We start from the raw sequence: 21,022 nt of genomic DNA on the forward strand, positions 1-21,022 counted from the left end.
TAATGTGTTGTGTTGTGGTCTTTGCATCGCTTTTTTCAATGTGTTGTGTTGTGGTCTTTGCAGCGCGTTTTTCTAAATGCTGCGCACGTGTTGTCAAATTGATGAAAATGTTTTCTAAATTTGCTTGTGTTTTGTCTTTTTGCATGTGTTTTCTTAAGTTGCAGTGATGTGACCTTTCAGGGCCACCGTATACATGGCATTATGACAGACACTTAAGTTGTAATTCTATGTTTGGCCACTATGTCAAATTGGCTTTAAAGCCCGGCACTAACAATCTCAGATTTTTCCTTTTAGCACCATCACCAGGTCAAAACGTTAATCTGTGCAATTGTTTTGTTTACGATTAAATACCTGTTAAACTAACGTGTTTCCCATCAGCCTCAGCTGTATTTGTGTCTGGTGCTTATTGGCAAATTAGCAGGCCAACACACCAAACTGAGACAGTGAGGATGGTTTGTTTTAAGGCATCTGCTCTTAAGTACAGGGTGGCACATGAAATAAACTCTCACAGCTTTGGTGCAGATTGAAGAAATATTAGCCTGGTGAGGCACCAGTGGAAGTTAGAAATGACTGAAAAGAGCGTGCGTGATACACACATATACACACATATACACATAATTGTTGCACTTTCACAACCACTTTATGATTCCTCCATTAACAAAGACTCCCGTGAACCTCCATATTTATGAATAAATAAATAAATAAAATCTTTTATAGTGTCACTTATTGTGACTCAGGAAACCATTTTTCTGCAAATTACCAGGAAGCAATTCTCTGAGAGTTAAAGTTCTCTTAGATTACATTTGTTTTACTGCATCTTTTCTCCTGAGGAAGAGGGGATGTGACTAATGAATATCTCACCATGGATGTGCTGCGGAAGAAAATGTTGTTGCAGATGGAGGAGAAGAGCTTCATGCTCTCCTGAAGACGATTCTGCAGAGAGAAGACAATGACACCATCAGGCAGCTGCAGAGGAGCAAACACTTCTGTCATTTTTAAAACTTGGTCTGAGAGGACAGGGCGTAATCTGATTGGCTGAGACTTAACAAGTTGTCTCGAGCTGTTTTGTCTGGAGACATGAACATTTGTGAGGGGGGTGACTGAGTGCAGCCTGTACCACGGAGGGATCTTCAACCAGAGTCATGTCATAACCGCTGAGTGACACCACAAACAGCACCGCCCTGACGTCCTCGAAACAAGCAATCCACTTCCTCCGTTCAGTTCTCTGGCCTCCAACATCGTACATCCTACACACAAAGAGACGAGACAACAAGAAAGTTTGACAGGTGCCCACAGAAAGAAGAAAGGTGGATAAGTGAGGAATTGAAGGTGTGTGTGTGTGTGTGTGTGTGTGTGTGTGTGAAGGGGTGTGCGTTGGCAAGAAACTAATGATACGATACGTACCACCTCAATATACTGTGATAAATTGCATTTTATAAAGTCCAATTTTAGGAAAACTATCAATGCTAGTAGTCTGCCCCTTATGACTCTGCCTGTGTCATACACCCGTCTTCTTTGTGTTTACACTAACAGTTATGTTGGAGTGTGGAGTGAGATGGCTGAAGACAGATTACAACACTGAAGGATATAGTGGTTGGGTGTTTAAACCATGGATGTATGAAGAGAGCCCTGTCCATTCCTGTGAAAGTTGCTCAGAGGTGCATGAGGCCAAAAAAGTTTGACTTCCCAGGTATAAATTTAACCAGATCTTGTGTACCCAGGGCCCATAGAGCAAGTGCTCTGCAGACTAGGGATGCACACGATTAGTTGTCTAAACGATTAAACGTCCAACCCCAGAAATATGAGTCGGTTAAACCAATCAGTGTTTTATTAAGGCCGCTTTACTGTCATGCAACCGCCCACCACTAGTAGGGGCTACACAGCTGTCAGACAGCAGTCCCCCTCCCTGCGGTAATGCTCGAGTAGACTGGAGTTTTAAAACAGCACAGTGGGAAATTGGAGAGATGTCCTCTCGCAAAACCAGCGCCGTTTGGCAGTACTTTGATCTAGAAAATGAAAACAAAGTGGCATGTAGACTGTGTCGGAAAAACTAGCATATAATCGCTCGATCAGAGCAATGCACAACCACATTCAACTCAGATAATTTGCAGGGTTTACATTCATTCACTGCACGGCGCAAAATGCCTCTAATTTCAGCTGAAATTTAATTATAATTTAGATGTCGTTTTATTAACTTTAAAGTGAATTATTATCATTGTTGTCAGATAATCTGCAAGGTTCATTGTGCCCCACATTTCAGAGACAGTTTGTTCATTTTAGATGTTATTTTAGTGGTTAACTTTTGGCTGAGTTGCCGTCATGTTCACCAGCGTTGTTCTTGGGGGCAACACAAATTGCATGTAAGTTAGTAATAACAAAGTGATACTGATACATTATCACAAAATATGATATTGTATTACTCTAGTTTATCAATATTTTCTTACAGCCCTGGTCAAAGTGCAAAGAAAGGAAGAGAAAGATTTGCAAAACAAACCAAAAAAAGAAAAAAGAAAGAAAAAGAAAGGGGGCGCCCACGAGCTCCACCTGGTAGAATAGATGCCCCATTTACAAAGGCTGTGTACTTGCTACAGCGGCCATGGGTTCAATTCCATCCCACGGCCCCCTGCTGCATATCACCTCCCCCAACCACATCACATCTGTCCCATCAAATTAAAGCAAAATGCCCGCAAAAATATATCTTAAAAAAAAAAAAAGAAAGTGAAAAAGATCATATCTTTAACAACATAAAGACAAGCAGAACTCTTTGCAACGTTCTGTTGGTGACACTTACATTATCTTTTTGACTTAAACCAGTATTCATTATTTTTTTTCATTAATTTATTCTTTGCTAGTGTAATATAGTTGATACAGCAAGTAGCCTATATTAGCAAATAGCTGTTTAGTGACACATCCAGCAGGCACAGAGCAACTTTTGCATTCATGTGGAGCAGTGAACTGAGATTTCGGTCACTCATCAGTCACTGATAATTTGTGTCCTCACCGACAGCTGCAGAGTGGCACGACTGTAATTTTCACATTTATCAAATGGGACACATTTGATTGTTTGATTGCCCATTGCATGTTCACTCAATGGGATTGTAGTGTCCATGCAATGGGCAGAATTTATAAGAGCATTATATAGTGCATAACTTTCACACTTAGAATTTGGGCTTTAAAATACAGTGCACAACCAAGTGAATAGGGAGTGTCTGAGAATGCAGCCTTGATTATTCTTATTAGTACAAACTCTGATGGCCTCATAAAATTTACAGCATATCTCTGCTCGACGAGCTGACCTGGGCGCTCAGTAGACATTTTGTAATGTCATTGCAGAAAAAAAACAAAGGTGTAATTAATAGCAATAATGTGGCTGCATCCTATTTAGGTGTGCCACATTCAGTGCCTTGTACTGTGCATACTGGCTCACTGGTCTGACTTAGTTGGACACTTGAAAAGAAATGAGCCAGTGTTAATGTCATTAACTACACCTGTGCTTTTACCACTATGACAAGTCAAAATGTCAGCTTTGAAACAGGGCTCAGTGTCATGAACCCTGCCTGTGACAAAAAAGGGAGATGCCAGAGGAATTTGAATTATTAATTTGTTCAACAAACCAAAACAAATATTCAAGATGTAGAGAAGAAAAGTCAAGAAACAACAAAGAGAGAAAGAAATAAGAGAGATCCACACTGTGATCTGGGCCCAGGTGCTATTGATTTAGCAGGGTGACACACTCCAATCAGAGACCTTCAAGAGCGTAAACAGACACACACACACACGCAGCAGTGACTCACACCACAGAGAAGTCATTTTGTCCATTTGCTCTTACATATGACAATTTCTGAACTCCTTTTATTACTCAGGTAGCAACACAGCAGAAGATGTTCTTTGCTCTTATTTTTGGGGCAAGAGTGTTCTAATATTACACGTGGATGACTTTTGAAAATTATGAAGACATCATCCCCTAATTTGCTAATAGGGGGGAGAAAGTCTGTTTTTCTCTACAGTATATATATATATATGTGTCATTCATCAGACAGCACTGTATTTAGGTTATATTCGTGTGTGTGTGTGTGTGTGTGTGTGTGTGTCAGTATGTGACATGAAATCTCATTGTGACTGACATGTCCTTTATCAGGATTCAATTTCCAGTGGAAAAGTGTACGTCTGTGCTCTCTCTGTGTTCATGACCTTCCATACTGATGGTACAGCCAACTCTGGCACTGATGGGTACCTCTAATCAATGACAGATTGTATTGGTTTTGGATAAGGTCAGATATTCCTAAAATATGCGATTTTCCATCCCTCTCTCTCTCTTGCACACACACACAAAGAGGAGCGTGCCGCACGTCTCCACAGACTGGGCTCCCTCCTTTTTCAATTTTCATCAAGACAATCACAACATTTTGGCCGAGACAATCACGACACGGCAGCACAAAAAAGCGTAAAGGTCAATGTTCTCCAAAAGTGTGAGAGAGAAAAACACAACAGGATTAAGAGCAGAGAAACACAGAGAGTAACACAGATCAGTTCGTCTCACTTCGCACATTTTCAAAGCCAGATGTGCCATCTCCTACCTTCCATTTGAGCATCCTTCGAGTTAATGCAGCTCTTTATTGAGGGGAAATGAACAAGTGGAAACACAGACGCGCAAAAAGTGAAACAAACAGCAGAGGCAAAGTCAAGACGAGGTGAGATTTCCAATAGAAATTTTCTATGGGAACTGAACATGGACACAGAACATGTCTTTGAAGCTGAGGCTTTATTATTTCACACACTGACTACAACAAACTCATGATGTAAGCTTATCATATTCAGTCACAGTCTGCCTTTAAATAAGAGAGAACGGACAGAGGTGTTCCTGAGACACTGACAAAAAAATACAGTGACTGAAGGCTGAGGTGTGTGCTCCAGTCACATGACTTTGGCTGAAGACTTCAGACTACACGAAACTCAGCAAGACTAAAGGCGTTTGCACACCAAGTTTGCATTTTCAATCCGTAATTTGATTTAAAAAAATCATGACATACTAAGTCTCATGTGTTTCATTGTTCTATATGTGGAAAAAAATGGACAAAATGGAGTCGTCAAGCAGTGAGAAGGATTTTGTCATGGCATCAATAGCAAGGAGAGTTTAACCTGCTGATAAAGGAGCCCCGATCCCGATCATGTCCAGATCTATTTCAGGATCACAGTGATCCAGGAGGATGCTCTGCTAGATATACTAGAATCACACATTACAAAGTGGACCCAGGGATCCAATTGATCCTGAGCAGTGGCTGGTAGTATGCTAAAGTAGAAACATACACACAGACAGATGCCAAAAAACAGAGAAAATCGAAAGTGTTCTGAAACTTTAATGATGGACGAAAGTTTCAGAGACAGTAGGTAAACATAACTGACTCAACATGAGGTTGTATTTATTCTTAAAAGTGCGACAATTTCAGATGCAAAGTACAGACTTGGTGTCTCAATAGGCTGAGAAATGTCCAACAGTCTGGTATCTCCCCCAAAAGACACCCATTGCTCCGAAGGACTGTTTCTCCAAAAATAAGATGTCCATTCTCCCAAACAGAGGCACACGCCTAATTATTATTCAAAATGACAACATCCAACCTTCCTACTATGGCATGACCTGCCCTACTCTCCCTCTGATCGGCTTACCCTTATTTCTTACCCGTACCCCAACCAATCTCACTTCACATGCCTAAACCAACCAACCCAACCAACAAAGGCAATGAGTACTAGCCACAGTAGAGTGTGTCATGCCTTCCCCACAGTAGGAAGGTCCATTGACTAATGAAGCTCTGGCGAAAGTTCAGTCAGGAAGACAATACTTTTCATGCTCAGGCTGTAAGTTTCTTTCTCCCCCTGCCATTCACTCCTTGCAGGCATGTTCACTCTAGGTGACATTGTCTGGGTCTGTCAATTGAGTCATCAGCTGATTCACAATCAACCAATAACACAGCGACACACCTTTTCTGTCAGCCTCATCATCTTACTGCTCCTCATTTTAAATATGGTTCTTTCTCTGCTATAGTTCTTCCTTGCTGCTGTCGTGCGCCCCCTCCACCTTCCCATCATCGCCCAGTCTTTATGGATTCATCAGCCTCATCCGCCTCAGCAGTCAGCAGCCTCAGAGTCATCAGCCACCACCACCACCACCAGTGTCTGGACTCCATGGGGGATTTATCCTGCTGCGCTCAGATGTCCCTCGATCACAAAATATCTCCCTCTGGTGTGCAAGCGCCAAAGACTTCTGTTAAATCATCATCAGCACAAATCATCTGTTAATTTGTACACTCATATTCTGTATTAAATATTATCTTTACTCCATTCTTCTTCCTTTCCTGATTGAAATTAGCCGAGAGCTTCTGTTTGGGAGAGTATGTAGCCTATTCTTGTTTTCAGGATATCGGGCTGTTGGAAAAATGGCCTTTTGGTCCAATGGGACATTTTTCTGACTGAGCTTTAGAATTATGAACTGTCTGAGCAATGGGCATCCCCCAAGTCGTCAGCCACGCTAGCAGTGTAGCTACAGCCTCTATGAAGCAGTGAGGCTTTTAGCTATAACATCAGTGTGCTAATACACTCACAATGATAATAGTAACATGATGTTTGGCTGGTACAATTTCACTATCTTAGTTTGGCATACATCTGCTAATTAGTGGCATTTGCTTTGTTTTGTTTAGCATTCAAAAGGTGTCAACATTTTATCCATATGTCACTATTACAAGTCCACCTGGCACATCTTTTAACTATATTCCTTTTATTATCATCTTCAGGCAGGCACAGAGGCTTCTACAAAGTTCAGGAAAGATGCGGTTCAAAGATGTGACCGGAGTAAACAGGAGATATTTAATTACAATTTCTAAAGTGTTAACATTTCAATGAGCATAACTGGTTGGGGAAGTGATTATGACTAAAAGCTTAGGACTACAGTCTGTCTATGGTGCACGTACTGAATTCTTGAAAGTCTACTGCCGGCCTGTTGCTGATATGGGGGAAAGATCAGTTAAACGGGCACTGTGTAGGAATTTCTCCCATCTAGTGTTGAGATCGTATATTGCATTCAAACAGATAGCGCACTCTAGCGCCTCACTGTTTCAAACGCGTATTGCAACAACAGTAGCTGCTGTGTATCAAAAAGCTATGATAACATTAATGAAACCATGTCATCCGATACTTCATGGACTATTCATTCAGGCTCCTACACAGACACACGCGACACGAGTTGACAAACCCCCTCCTCACCATGCTGGCTGTGTTTACAATGGGGCCGCTGTTGGGGCGGGTGTAAATCGAAACAAACCAATCACGTCTTGTCTTTTGACAACTGACAAGTGGCTCAACCTCACACACCTCATCCCTCTCCTCGCAACACTGCGTCGCTAACAGCTGTTAGTGACCAGCGCCGCTAACAGCACTAACAGCGCCTAACAGCTGTTAGCTGTGATTCTCCTTCAGCAGCTCTCTCCACCTGGGAAAGGCTACCCCGATGTTGACCCTCGTTTTTTGAAATCGCCGGTCACGTTGCCTTTTTGCCTTTTTTCAAATGCACCGGCACTTGTGACTAGCCTGCTTGCTGCTGCTTTTCATCACTCTACCTGCAGGCAGAAACCGGAAACCGACAAGTGAAAACGCGAAAGGCATATTTTCAAGATGGTGCACGTACATGATGAGACACCGGTTGCAATGTATATGTAAACGAGAATTTTGGAGCTTACGGTAAATACTAGGGTTGGGAATGATTAACTGATACGACCGGACATCCGGTTTGACAAGCGAGAGATATGGCTACGTCGGTAGCAGCCTCCTCAATCGATACGAATCAGCCATGAATCCTTAGATGAATCGATTGTAGAGTCATGGATTCGGGTATCGCGAGACTAGCAATCGGTTGACTGGCTTGAATAGTTTGCATCTCGAAAACAACGCAAGAGCCGGCCCAGCGCCATGCTCTGTAGCAGGCAACGATAATGGATGTAAACATCAGCGCCAGCTTGACCGGTGGAGATGAGAAACAGAAGCTAATGCTGGTTGGATAAACCAGGGAGCAGCCAAGCCGCAGCAGAAACTAAAGGCGAATCCTGCCGGTTGTAGGTTGAACGCAGGGTCACAGACACAGACAGAAATACGTATTCCTGTCAAATACGGCGGCGCATGATACAGAAATACGTATTCCTGTCAAATACGGCGGCGCATGATAACGGCTTACCGGCCAGCGACCAAGAAGCCCGGCTCCAGGTCCAAGAAGTCTTCGTCAGTGTCATGACTGCCCAGAAATACCAGGCGAGCCCTGGCAGCACTCAGGTATGTGACGTATCAGAGGAGAAATGAGCCGTTCACATTTCCACAAACCTCAGCGCACTTTAGGGACTGTTCTTTACTTGTCAGGGGAGGAGGGTGGCTGGTTGATTTTTATTTTATTTATTTATTTTATTTTGATCCCCCCTATGTTAATCACTTATCGATGCTGTTTTTGAAGTATGAATAAGTCAATAAGTAATTTATTCCATTGAAATATCATTGATGTATTATAGAAAAGTGATTTATCTTTTTATAAATGACAAACACAGAGTGTAGCAAACACAGAGAAATAGTCTGACATGCTGTCAGTGATAAGCTGCTAGTCATCACAGTCCATGATATCAACTAATAACAGGAGATGTCAGATTCTGCTTCTACATTGCATGTTATTATTTTATTCTGCTTTATGTTTATATTGTACAGCGTTATGATAAACTTTATTCCAGACTCAAGTCCATATAAGATACATACAAAAACACAGACAATACCATAAAAACAACACAACAAGTAGGTTTAAAACACTTAAATTTTAGTTAAAGTTCACTTCACTTAAAGTTTAAAACTTCTTCTCATTTTTATATTGATCCCATCAAACAAAATGATGTTCATTCAGCAAGTCTTTTTTTGGTCCATGTCTAAAAATAAATACATTTGACATGTGATTTTGTTGTTGTTTGTCTTTTTATTTTATTTTTGCCAGTGCCATACAGCAACAATGCTTGGGGATGTGGTCTTTTACAAATTTGAAAATACTGTAAGAATGTCACTTTTATAGAACTGGCTTCTTTATTTTATAATGTATGATTAATGTCTACATCAACAAATGTTAACCATAGAATCGTAACGAATCGTATTGAATCGTATCGGTCCTACACTGTATCGAATTGTTCTGTATTAAAAATATATCGCTTTTGAATCGTATCGTAACCCATGTATCTAGATACGTATCAAATCGTCTATCACAGAGAGATTCCCAACCCTAGTAAATACACATGTGCTAGGACACATTTTTGACTGCAAAATTTGTTTGTCTCAAAGAACAACTGAAATTGTTACACATAGTGCCTTTAAAGTCATATTTGTAGCTGTGCAAAAAACTGCTCAAAAAATTGGAAAATCCAAATCATTTTCTTCATGACGTCCACATGCCAACATGCCAAAGAGCTGCTGGGTGAGTGGCTATACGACTGACAAGACTGTATAAATCCAGGTCTCCAGTTTTCTAACATACCAGTTTAGGAATCACGACGGAAAATGTGGCTGGCGGTCATCAAGAGGGCTCACGTAAACACCTACTATCTCGTGATGTCATGTTGACTTGGGTAATATTTTATAAGCTGCTAACTGTACCTTATACAGAGAGTAAACATGATCCAAACTTTGATCTCATCAGAATAAAGGAACTCTTTTCTTCATCACACCTCGTCTTCATCCTCTCCTCCCTCCTCACCCGCCCTTCTTGCCCTATAATGTTCACCCTTATCTGCAGTGTTGTAATTGTAATTATCAGAGCAGTTGATGTTAATGATGCAGGAAAAGATCCAGATCGCTATTACACCGAGGGTTCAGAGGTCAAACAGGACGTCTGTATGCAAACTAGACCGTGTCTGGGTGTAAAGTTGAGAGACTGTGCACTGTTACACACACACACACACACACACACGCTTCTCATTTGCATGCAAATGCACACACACGCAAGCCTACACACACAGACACTGGGACCCTTGCGCTGCTGATTAAGTGTTTGAATAACAGGATATTGAGACCCAGAGTCTTGTTAATTTACAGATGATTCAGGGTGTGAGATTTCTGTCGGTGTGAGCAGAGCTACACTGGTTCCTTTTTTTAAGGAATTCATACGATCAAAACTTAAACCACATGATTTTTTCTCACAGGGGTTTACAGGAGCCAAAACACCTGAGATATTTGCTTTATATTGCAGGTCTTCGTCTTTCCAACGGAAAGATCAGTCAGACTGTCATTCACTGATTTTACAGCTCGTCCCATGCGGTGAACATGCACATGCACAAAGCACATGTGACGGCAAAGATGAAAAGAGAGATATAAAAGAGTAGCAAAGAGAGAAGGACGGCAGGAGAGTCATTTTAGTGATTTGATTAACAAAACTTTTAGTGCACAACTTCCTGCGTTACATCTTCCATCCTAGGAGAAAAGTTGTCGTGAAATACACATATTCTGAATGTTAGATTGATTCCGCTCTCATATGTGAGCTCAAAGTGCAGGTGAGGAAGGTGGGGGTGAAGCCAACAGTCCTCTTTTTTGTGCAGCAGGATTGTGGAAGACAACTGATGTGACACCATGGTGTCACAATAAGTGTCGGATCATTACGTTTGACTGTAGATGGTATTGGCACTGTCTACTGACAGTTATTTTTTTCTGTTTCCTTTCAGTGGTAGGTCATCTTCGCTGGTCCTTTTGTTGTAATTTGCTCCATACAGTAAAGTGATCCACTGTCCCACTCACAGCTTTCTCCTTTCAACTGTTATCATCCCTCACACTGGCTGCCAATATGGGCTTTTGATGTGTCACGCACTTACAATTCCCACATGTGAATGGTGACAAATAGATTCCCCGTGAATGTTTTTTTTTTTTTTATTTAATTAAATGAAATTACTTTTTTTTAAGCTAGAGTTTGCCTCTGGGTGTGCACAACATACTGATAGAGTCAAATTATAGATTCATTCATAACTTCTTGTTTGGGCCCAGTTGAATATTGCAATAATAATGTGTGGTTATCACAAAATCCCATGGCACACCTAGATTGGCATCACGGCGCACCATTTGAGAACCACTGTATTAGACATTTGTGTGAAGTTTTGTCATAATTAGGAAATTAATTCTTAAGTTATGGCCAAAAACATGTTTTGTGAGATCACAATGATGTTGACCTTTGACCACCGAATTCGAATCAGTTCATTCTTGAGTCCAAGGGGATATTTGTTCCAAATCTGAAGAAAAAGGCATTCTTGAGATATCACGGTAATAAGAATAGGATTAATGGACAGACAACTTCAGAAAATATAATGCCTCCGGCCTCGGCTGTCGTTGGCGTGGAGTCATAAAAATAAACTTGCTGGTGCTCTGTGGTGGACAAAGTACATAATGACAAAATGGCCTCTAAATGGCATTTCTCTGATGTAATGTTATTTATCATTTTATGTACTGACATGTCTGACATAAGCTAATATCAGTCGATCTAGTACACGCACCTCTATTGTCTGAGAAAATTCTCCTTCCTTCTAGCTTTACAAATCTCCTTCAAAACTCCCTAGAGTTTAGGGAAATGCTTATTTTAGACATGCCTAATTTCCTATTAATTTCCTGCTAATAAGTTTCCTGGAAAATAACAATGTAATTTGGTACAAATTATAGGCAAAAGAGGGATGTCCTTGAAAAAAAAAGCCCCCTCCACACCCTTGCCTGTAGACAAATTTCACATTCAGCTGACCTGATGCACACTGACAAAAGATTCAACGAAAGGTCCCGGGCCAGAGTCAACCTGGGAATGTTAAGGTTACATGGTATGCATGATCGACCAATCAAAGCCTAAGCCCTGCATTTTTAACCTCCTGTAATTTGTGGCTTGAAATTTGTAGATTCAGCAGAGCGCACATCCTGCAGCAATACTGAAAGTGCAGGAATCATTTATAACAGTGAAGTTCAACATAAAAAAAATCTTGAATAATAAAAGTAGGACTGCAGGGCGCAGATGCTGGCTCAGATGAGAAACCTAGTCTCCTGAGTATCACCCAACAAGAGACAGTCATTGAACTGAGAGAGGCAGTTTGGCATTGTGTTCGCTACAAGTGCAGCCTCAATATTTACAAAATGAGACCAAGCCTGAGCAGAACTCTCAATATCTGTATTAACGCCGCAGCCTCTGCTGTGTTTTTAAACCTCTGCTGAATGAATTCCAAAAATCTAGTGTCTCTACTTATAATTGAGGGAATGATCTGTTAATTTATTACTTAGTAAAACTACGACCGTCCATATCTGAATGGAAAAACTCACGGTCGTTCTTTCTGAGGAACACAAACTATCTACTTCTCCAAATCCCTTTAATATCCTTTTTGTTGCTAAGTTTGAAATAATTACATCGACTTATGCTAAGCTCTTCATCAGCCCCAAGGGCTTGATCTCTCCGAGTCACAGGCATGAACCTACACACACACACACACACACACACACACTCATCACACCGTGTGTCAATTAACAACTTATCTGCTCAAGAATTCAGGCAGATAAGAGAGAGGGTGTGTGAGGGCGGGGTGGCTGGGCTCCGTCCCGCAGCATCACCTGGTACTCTGCTCTCAGGTCTGACACTGTCACCTTGTGGTGACGTCATCATCACAATGTTTCACAGGGGAAAAAAAAAACCCCAAACAAATAATTTAAAAGAAAAAAGCAAAAACAACAAGCTTGTGAGTCACTCAACGGTGACGCAAACAGTGAGACTGCGAGGAAAAAGCAGCATTTATCAGCACAGGACAACAGATATGGTTATCATCAAAGCGTTTCTCTGCTGCTGAAACTTTTCCTGATGTGAAATATTTAAACTGTCAAATCCAGTCAAATGTGTGCATGTCATTAGAGGCTAAAACACACACACAAGTCAGCGGCATCCAGAGACGTACAAGAAGCATTCAGATGTGACACAAATGCCCCAGACTGAAGTCATCTGCTGACAAACTGACTCACTCTACAAAGTTTATATGCTAAACAGAGACCTTATGAGAAGCTTATTATAATTCCATATGAGATGTAAGAAAGGAGGTGCTCCTCAGGTAGACATTACTAAGAAAGAGGAGGAAAGTAATCTGATTTTCTGGAAGTGATACATGTAGACACACACAATGGAATGTATCCTTGTTAACCCTCCATGGACCATTACTCTACCAATAAAACCAAACTGTGGAAAATCACCCACAATCCCTCAGGCTGCTGCTGTGAGCCAACACTGTGAAAACTGACGTCTTGATTTTTAATTTTACGGACCACAAATGTGTGTCAATTTGTCCAATCATTTGGTTTATGACTAAATACGTGCAGAACTAACGACCTCCCCATCAGCCTCAGCTGTACTTTGTATTTAGTGCTTATTAGCAAATGGTAGTAGGCTAATACAGTGGTGTAGTGGTAGTTGATAAGGTGGGTGTACTGCTAGGTAGATGGTAGGATACCGATGAGGAAGTAGGCATACTCAATGGCTTTTTAGCTGATAGGTGGGTATACTGTACCTGGACAGAAAAAGAAGTGGGTATACCCCGTATACCTGAGTATACCCTCCACTACACCACTGGGCTAATATGGTTAACTGAAGTGGGCACCTCCAAGGCCGAAAAATTAGGCCAATGCGAAAGTGCGGAAAAGTGCAGTTCCTCAAATGGCCACTTGATGCTGGCTCAAAAAAGTGAGTCAATCCCCATAGACTCCCAGGTTACATTGCCCAACTTTACAGCAGAAATAAACATGTCACAGCCTGGTACAAGAAACAGTTTCGGTCTCTGTAGCTAATTTCAACATTAACGACAACTGTAGTGGGGTGGAATTTTGTAAAAGTCACCCGTTTAGGTTTTATTAAAGGACAACTTCGGTATTTTTCAACCTGGGCCCTATTTCCCCATGTGTATGTGTGCGTATGATTCATGGGTACCACTCGTTCTAAAATTGGTTCAGTATTGAGCCGCGAAACGAGCNATCTCGCCGTCCGACAAAGGCAGCCTATGAAAGCTGTACGGGGTGTTGCGCAACATCCTGTTCTTGTGTTCGGGAAAAAGGCCCGTTTATTTGAGCACTCCAAAAACTCCGGTAACACTCCAGGGGGTAGAACGTAAAAGACTCCGTCCTCTGACTCTTCTAGTGTAACACACACTTCACACACACATACTCATTTACAATACCGAGCTGGGATGCCCTCCGCCTTTCTGCTCCAACACTGACTGACAGCTGACTCCACTCATTCACACTCATGACTGCCCCAGGGCCGCTACCATATGCTATCTACAGAGATAGCACTGGCGATCTGAACCGGTCAGTGGCGAAAAAAAGCACTTTTATACGGGATGCATTTGCCCCCATTATCGTTTTAGCTCGTTTCGCAGCTCAATACTGAAGCAATTTTAGAACGAGTGGTACCCATGAATCATACGCACACATATACATGGGGAAATAGAGCCCAGGTTGAAAAATACCGAAGTTGTCCTTTAAGGCTTAAAGTTACGTATAATTAAGAGCATGGCTGCTTTAAGTTAACAGGCTGTCTGCGAGTCATCTCCTCCACAGCTCCAACCTCTTGTCCAAATATGCCCTGCGTTCCAATACCCATACTACCATACTTTTTAGTATGCCAGAAAACGAATTAGTGTGTCCCAATACATAGTATGTCAGATGCAGTATGCCAAAAGTACCAGGATGTTCTACTACATCCGGTCATATTTCACAGTATGCATGTCAGCATGCTTCTTTGGCCATTCTGACCCACAATCCTTTGCGCAGCGGAAGTTACGGACAGCGGCGTAAGTGAGCAAGAAGGTCGGAGTTCAGGGAGCGATGTGATGGCGGATGTAGTGTGTCCCAATAGTATGCATACTGCATGCATACTGCATACTACACTACATACTTTTTAAGGGCAGCTGCAGTACATACTAAAAGTATATAGTAGAAGTATGCGATTTGGAACACAGGGCAGGTCACCTCAGGCTCCTAAAAAACCAAGATGGCGACAGACAAATTGTCAAACTAAAGGCTTCAAAACAGGAGTCCACAAACCAATGGGTGATGTTACGGTAGCTACATCCATCATTTCATTTTATTTGTTCCACTCATGTCCATACGCTGCAATTTAAGTCACAATCAAAAAAAAATCTAAAAACACATTCCATGAGCGAAAAGGAGCAGGGAGAAGAAAACAGTCTTATTTTACCTGCCCCTCTCTCAAACCAAAAAAAAGAGAAACAGATGCTCTGCCAGTTACAGTTAATAAGCAAAACTTCCAGTAACTTCAGAAAGAAACGAACATAAACAGAAGTGGAAGTTGGACACGCTGTCCCCTTCAACAAGGGAACAGCTTCTACACAACAATTCCATATAGTCCAGTTGTTCTTCCTTTATACATTTTCTTAAACTGAAAAATATTCACACAACCCTGTAATTGTAAAAAATTCCACAGTTTAACGCCCACCACTGAAACACACATCTGCAAGTTTACTATTACGTAGCTTGCATGACTGTAAATACTTGGTCTAATTATTATAATAAAATACCTTGATTGTTTTAGGGATTCAAATAACTGAATTAGCCACAAATATTTAAAACAGTTTCTAAATTGATTTTTCAGAAAATGCACTGTATCACCCTACAGCCTCTTCTTTTAGATATTTTTTTTGTGTTTCCAATTTCCAAAAATCTACTTGTACTTCACTTGATAACTCCTTTAATTTGCCAGGTTTTAATACATTTAAGAGGCTTTTTAATCGCAAGGAACAGATTTCAGGACAGTTTTTCAAATACATGTCATTTTTTCAAACAAAAAACACTGTCAGAGAGGTATTAGAGGGGTATTAATGTAACTATATGTTTACTGTATTTATAGATAGATAAGGGTGGGGGAGCCCCTCTGTGCGGAGTTTGCATGTTCTCCCCGTGTCAGTGTGGGTTTTCTTTGGGTACTCCAGCTCCCTCCCACAGTCCAAAGACATACAGGTTAATTGGACTCTAAATTGGCCATAGGAGTGAATGGTTGTCTGTCTCTATGTGTCAGCTCTGTGATAGTCTGGCGAGCTGTCCAGGGTGTACCCTGCCTCTCACCCAATGTCAGCTAGGATAGGCTCCAGCACCCCCGCAACTCCCAAAAGGATAAGTGGTTACAGAAAATTAATGGATGTCAAAATCTGCCACTAACCAGGGATGTTTAATGAGGACTGTGCGTATTGAAATTATGGCAATCAGTGCAATATCCAAATCACAGGAGCTGCAATTTTTGATAACGGTGAAGTATGTCACAACATACCATTATATATAAAGCACTGTGGTGCTACAGCGATGATACAGAGCCCACCAGAAATCAAAGTTAGCAGTGAATGTTTGGGCAGAGAGTTGTCTTGTCTATTTCCTCATCAGATATTGCCTGATGTAGATGTAATTCTGTTAATTTAAGGCTGTAATTTTATGATCATTTTGTGCAGTATGTCCAACCCTCACCTTTGAAAAATAACAAAACTTCTTCAGCTCTTTTAACTCTCTCAGCTTCCATAGTTTAAACTAGTGCCACTGCTGTCATTGTCACTACAGCCGACACTTTTAACTGACATTATCCTCAGATCTTTTCAGTGCTGAAACTTAAACTGAATCTATAAATTATTTTAGCACTTTCACTTCAAGAGATACTTCAGCTTTACTGAGTGACTCTTTAACTGGAGCTTAAACTTTATTTAGCTCTTCCCTCTTAACTCTTTATGCTGTATTCTTGTAGTGTTTGATAATATTGAAAACAACCTCAAAAACTGATGCATTTGAAATCTTTTGGTTATTTTATTTTTACTTATCAGAATAAGGTATTTCATAAAAGTATAGTTTGCCAAAATGGTGGTTTTGATGGTGTTGGTAGCAATATTGAAAATATTTTAACCAACCCCATAGCTGTTATGGTGTCAGCATTTAAAAGGGACAGTTCACCCCAAAACCAAAAATACATATTTTTCCTCTCACCTGTAGTGCCATTTATCAATCTAGACTGTTTTGGCATGTGTGTCTGAGATATCTACCAAACTGCACTCACCAAACATATCACTGAGGAAGCTGCTCTGCGTGGTGATACAGTTGGCGGGTGTAGTTCAGTAGAAAGAAAATAGTTCCTACATGAAACTGCTCACAACAAGGTCTGTGGATAATCTTTTGGAACAGGGTCATGATTTCTGTAAAGAGACATTGTTGTTGAGTTTTTCAAATATATTTTTTGGCGCTTTGAGCACCACAAGCAGAGTGCCATCTAGTTCCATTAGAGAGATGGCAGACATCTCTACGGCTGATATCTCCAACACTTCACGACTCACACCAAAACAACCTAGATTGGTAAATAGCACTAAGAGGGAAAATATGTATTTTTGATTTGGGGTTGAACTATTCCTTTAACCAAATATCCTATGGTGTAAACAAACAAACAAACAAACAAACAAAACACTTCCAAGCAACAAAATGAGTCTCTTAAAACATCGGTATCATCAGCAATTACTTTTTTTTAAAACATTATTGGTGTTTCAGTGTGGCATTTTTCTTTTTTTGACGCTGGTTTGTTCTGCATCAGTCACACTGCAGAGAAATCGAGTTCATTAATATCTATCACCCTGTCATGACCATCGGCGGCTTCAGGAAATGAGTTTAGCCAATGGAGGATGATAAAGAAGTTGGTATTATGTGTCACCGGCTCATTGATCCGAGATGAATATGGTCATCTGACATTTGCCTCAGGAGCTCAGAAACCTGCCCTCTGCTTCTCCACTGATAAGACCGAGACACTGATGCTTTTAAATGTGTGTGTGTGCGGCCAACAGATGAGTGTAAAGCCAAATGATAGGTGCCTTATCGACATATTGAATGAAGCCACTCATCTCCACCTCATATCTCTTGGGCCTATCACATATGGCTGTAGACAGAGATAAAAGTGTCACAGCTAAAGAAGTGAAGGAAGTTGGTGCGACAGGCGCCTCTGGAGAAGTCACCTGCAGCAGCTCTCACTGAGTCTACGGTTCTAAACATCGTTATTCTGCGGTAATAAGTCTTGGTAAAGAGTGAAAGGCGTCTACCTGAAAATGAGATGGCTGACTTTGAACTGGGTCTCTATCACGCCCGTCGTCCTCAGTCGTACTCGCAGAACGTCTGTCTCTGTAGGCACGTAATCTGGAGACGTGATGCGGGTCATGTTCTCAAAGAAGCTACAAATCAAGGAGGAGAGAGGGTTGAAAGACAGAAGAGACATGAGGGTGAAAAGAAAGAGAGAGAGGGGAAATAAAATTTAATAACCTGCAGACAAACCTGAGATCAAAAGAGAATAAAATCAGGTATCAGTTGCCGGTGTGTAGACTCGCACATTGTGTGCGTGCGTGTCGAGGCCATCAGCTGCCAGGTGGCGGGGAGGGTGTGCAGTGATAAGGCTGGAGCCCCAGGGGGCGCAGCGGCTCATCGTGATGAATATTCACACTGTGGTTTACCATAATAACACACTGAGGCTAAGCTTTCACACACAGATTAGCTATTAACACAGCTAGTGTAATCAACTGTATCATGTGTGTGTGCTCAGTCAGATGTGATCTTTTTACACACACACACACACACACACACACACACACACACTGACGTCTCCACCTACCTGAACTGACTGTGACATTCTCAACTAGTCATCCTGAATCAGTTTCTTGGACAGCGATACACATCCTGCTGCTTAAAAAAACACACTGCCTGCCGGATGCTGCACAGCGCAGACTACACGCGAGTGTCCTTCTGTCTTTGTGAGGACCATTCTGAGTTTTAGAGAAAGGATTTTTTAAATTTTAAGTACATTATTACCTACCCTCAAGTATTAAATACATTTTATCACAGAGAATTATCACCTGAATTTGCAGCTGCTCTTGGATTTACAGCTTTATGGTGAGTTTCAGCTCATTCTTTAACAGTCTGGCTGCAATTTTAAGGTTTTGGCTCACTCTCAGCGCTTTAATAGCATGATTTTTCAGCCTCAGCAGGCAGCTGTTTTCAGTAAAAAAAAAAAAGCTCAGCAGCAAATGGCAGACAAACTTTCTTGCTCTTGAACATCAACTAATCCTCAACAGTTCCTGTGATGGTCTGCCCATTGACTTAGTGCCCCTACACATTAGGGTTTAGGTAAAGTATCATGGTTGGGCATCATAACATGGCTTTACTTAAAATAACTCAAAATTAACTTTTGGCTTCACTTGGGACACAAACCCTGGTGCCCTGGGTCAAAGTCCTGTGTTTGTTTTTTTGTATACAAATTATAGTGCACTACTGTTCGTAGGTGTAGAAGTACTGCGAGTGAATGAGAACAGCCTGTGATCATAGTGGAGCATTTCGCAATTTAAGAGACAGTTTTCTCCTCGGGAGTTGGTGAAGACCACTGATCACTGATATGTGAATGTTGTGTTCACAGTTGTTTCAGTTGTCTCCAAGTGGCCAAAAAAAATCAGAAACTAGCTTTAAAGTTAGTTAGGTTTAGTTTAAAGGAAAATTCTAGTTTACTACGACATCAGTCTTATATTTCTATTTTTGCCTCTTTTTTTTATCGAGTTATATTAAAATTATACTCCAAGGACATGCTAAGACTGGGGAAGACGACAATATCACAACAAAAGAGCTTGATGGGCCAAGAAACACACGTGGACAGGTGATTGACAGGTTGTAGAGAAGCTCCACTTTAGCCAGATTATCTTTATCCCTTTATTTTGGTGGAAAGAAAACACAAAACTGAGTGCACCCCAAATGTCTGAAATAAACCCATATTACACAGAGATACTGGGTACCACAAACTGTACAAGAGAAGTGGACGTAGCCTCCAGGTCTGAAAAGTGAAGCCAATGCAGAGGTGTCTTTCACTTGTTTCAAGTCTTCTTCAGTACAGAATGATGCTCATTTTGTAAATGATGGTCCCATTTATAGTAAAACGGACGATAAAGAAGGGGAGACGTAAGGGTGTGGTTACCTTGTGATTGACAAGTTGCTACCACAGTGACCTGTCAATCAGGACAGAGGTGTAGGCACAGACTGTATAAAGGGCATAAGGATGCGTATGCACGACAGTTCCACCTTCTCATCCAATTACAGTCACTTCTGGCTAAAAAAATAACAAGAGAGTGACAGCCAAAATGCCATTCTCAAGGCGTCAAAATGGTCCACAAAATGGCTATGTCCACTTCTTATACACTACTTACACTACTTAGAAAAAAGTTTGACCAACGTGAGGGTTTGTTCTATTCCGCCTTTTTATTACTGATAAAAGCCTTACTACAAAAAAAAACATCCAAGTTGTACTAAACGGAAATTTCACTTTAATGTTAAGGTAAGGATCTGGATATGCATTATGTCAATATGGGTCCTCACAAGTATAGAAGTATGAACATGTGTGTGTGTGTGTGTGTGTGTGTGTATGCCTGAGAAGAGCGGAGGGTGATGGTGATGTACGGTGGTTCTCAGTGGGGCCTGTCGGTGTAGATAACCCCAGAGCCGAGGCCTCTCACTGGGGTGGAGAATGAGAACAGACGGCCTCCTGGTGCGTCCCAGCTCCGTCTTACTTCTGCATCACACACGCCATCCCCTCTACACTCGTTTCTCATTTTCATCTCCAGCCTCACTTCTTTACTTTCATTACTGCACCTGCACGTTTGACTTTTTCTTCTATATGCACATTTTTAAACATTCTCTGTAATCATATTATTTATACTTTAAACTTTGAGCATTTTTGTGTCGTTGCTTTGCTCTTGAATGCACACAGCCAAAACCAATACATTATTATTTTATTACAGTATTTCAAAGATGTCATATGGATGTATATAATAGCCGTGGCAGTACATGTAATTACATTTTACCAGGTTTGTATCCCTCCCTCTTTCCTTTCCACCCTGCAGACCCTGATTCCCAGTGACAACGAGCACATGGCCAAGCATCGGCTGCTAAGTCCAGCTAA

At 41.2% G+C, this 21,022-nt stretch overlaps 1 protein-coding gene across 2 annotated transcripts in view; it reads right to left on the reverse strand.

Annotated features, from left to right (window-relative positions):
• Window positions 1-21,022, reverse strand: part of gnav1 (guanine nucleotide binding protein (G protein) alpha v1) — a 41,528-nt gene that overhangs the window by 7,381 nt on the left and 13,125 nt on the right. For both annotated transcript variants that reach the window (XM_050045044.1, XM_050045043.1), the window contains exons 5-7: window positions 18,132-18,260; window positions 1,118-1,247; window positions 862-933 (exon numbers count right to left, since the gene is read on the reverse strand). In XM_050045044.1, coding sequence (XP_049901001.1) covers window positions 862-933; window positions 1,118-1,247; window positions 18,132-18,260 — 331 coding nt within the window. The remainder of the gene's footprint in view (window positions 1-861; window positions 934-1,117; window positions 1,248-18,131; window positions 18,261-21,022) is intronic.

This window comes from Epinephelus moara, chromosome 5 (assembly GCF_006386435.1).
Source record: "Epinephelus moara isolate mb chromosome 5, YSFRI_EMoa_1.0, whole genome shotgun sequence".
NCBI lineage: Eukaryota > Metazoa > Chordata > Actinopteri > Perciformes > Serranidae > Epinephelus > Epinephelus moara.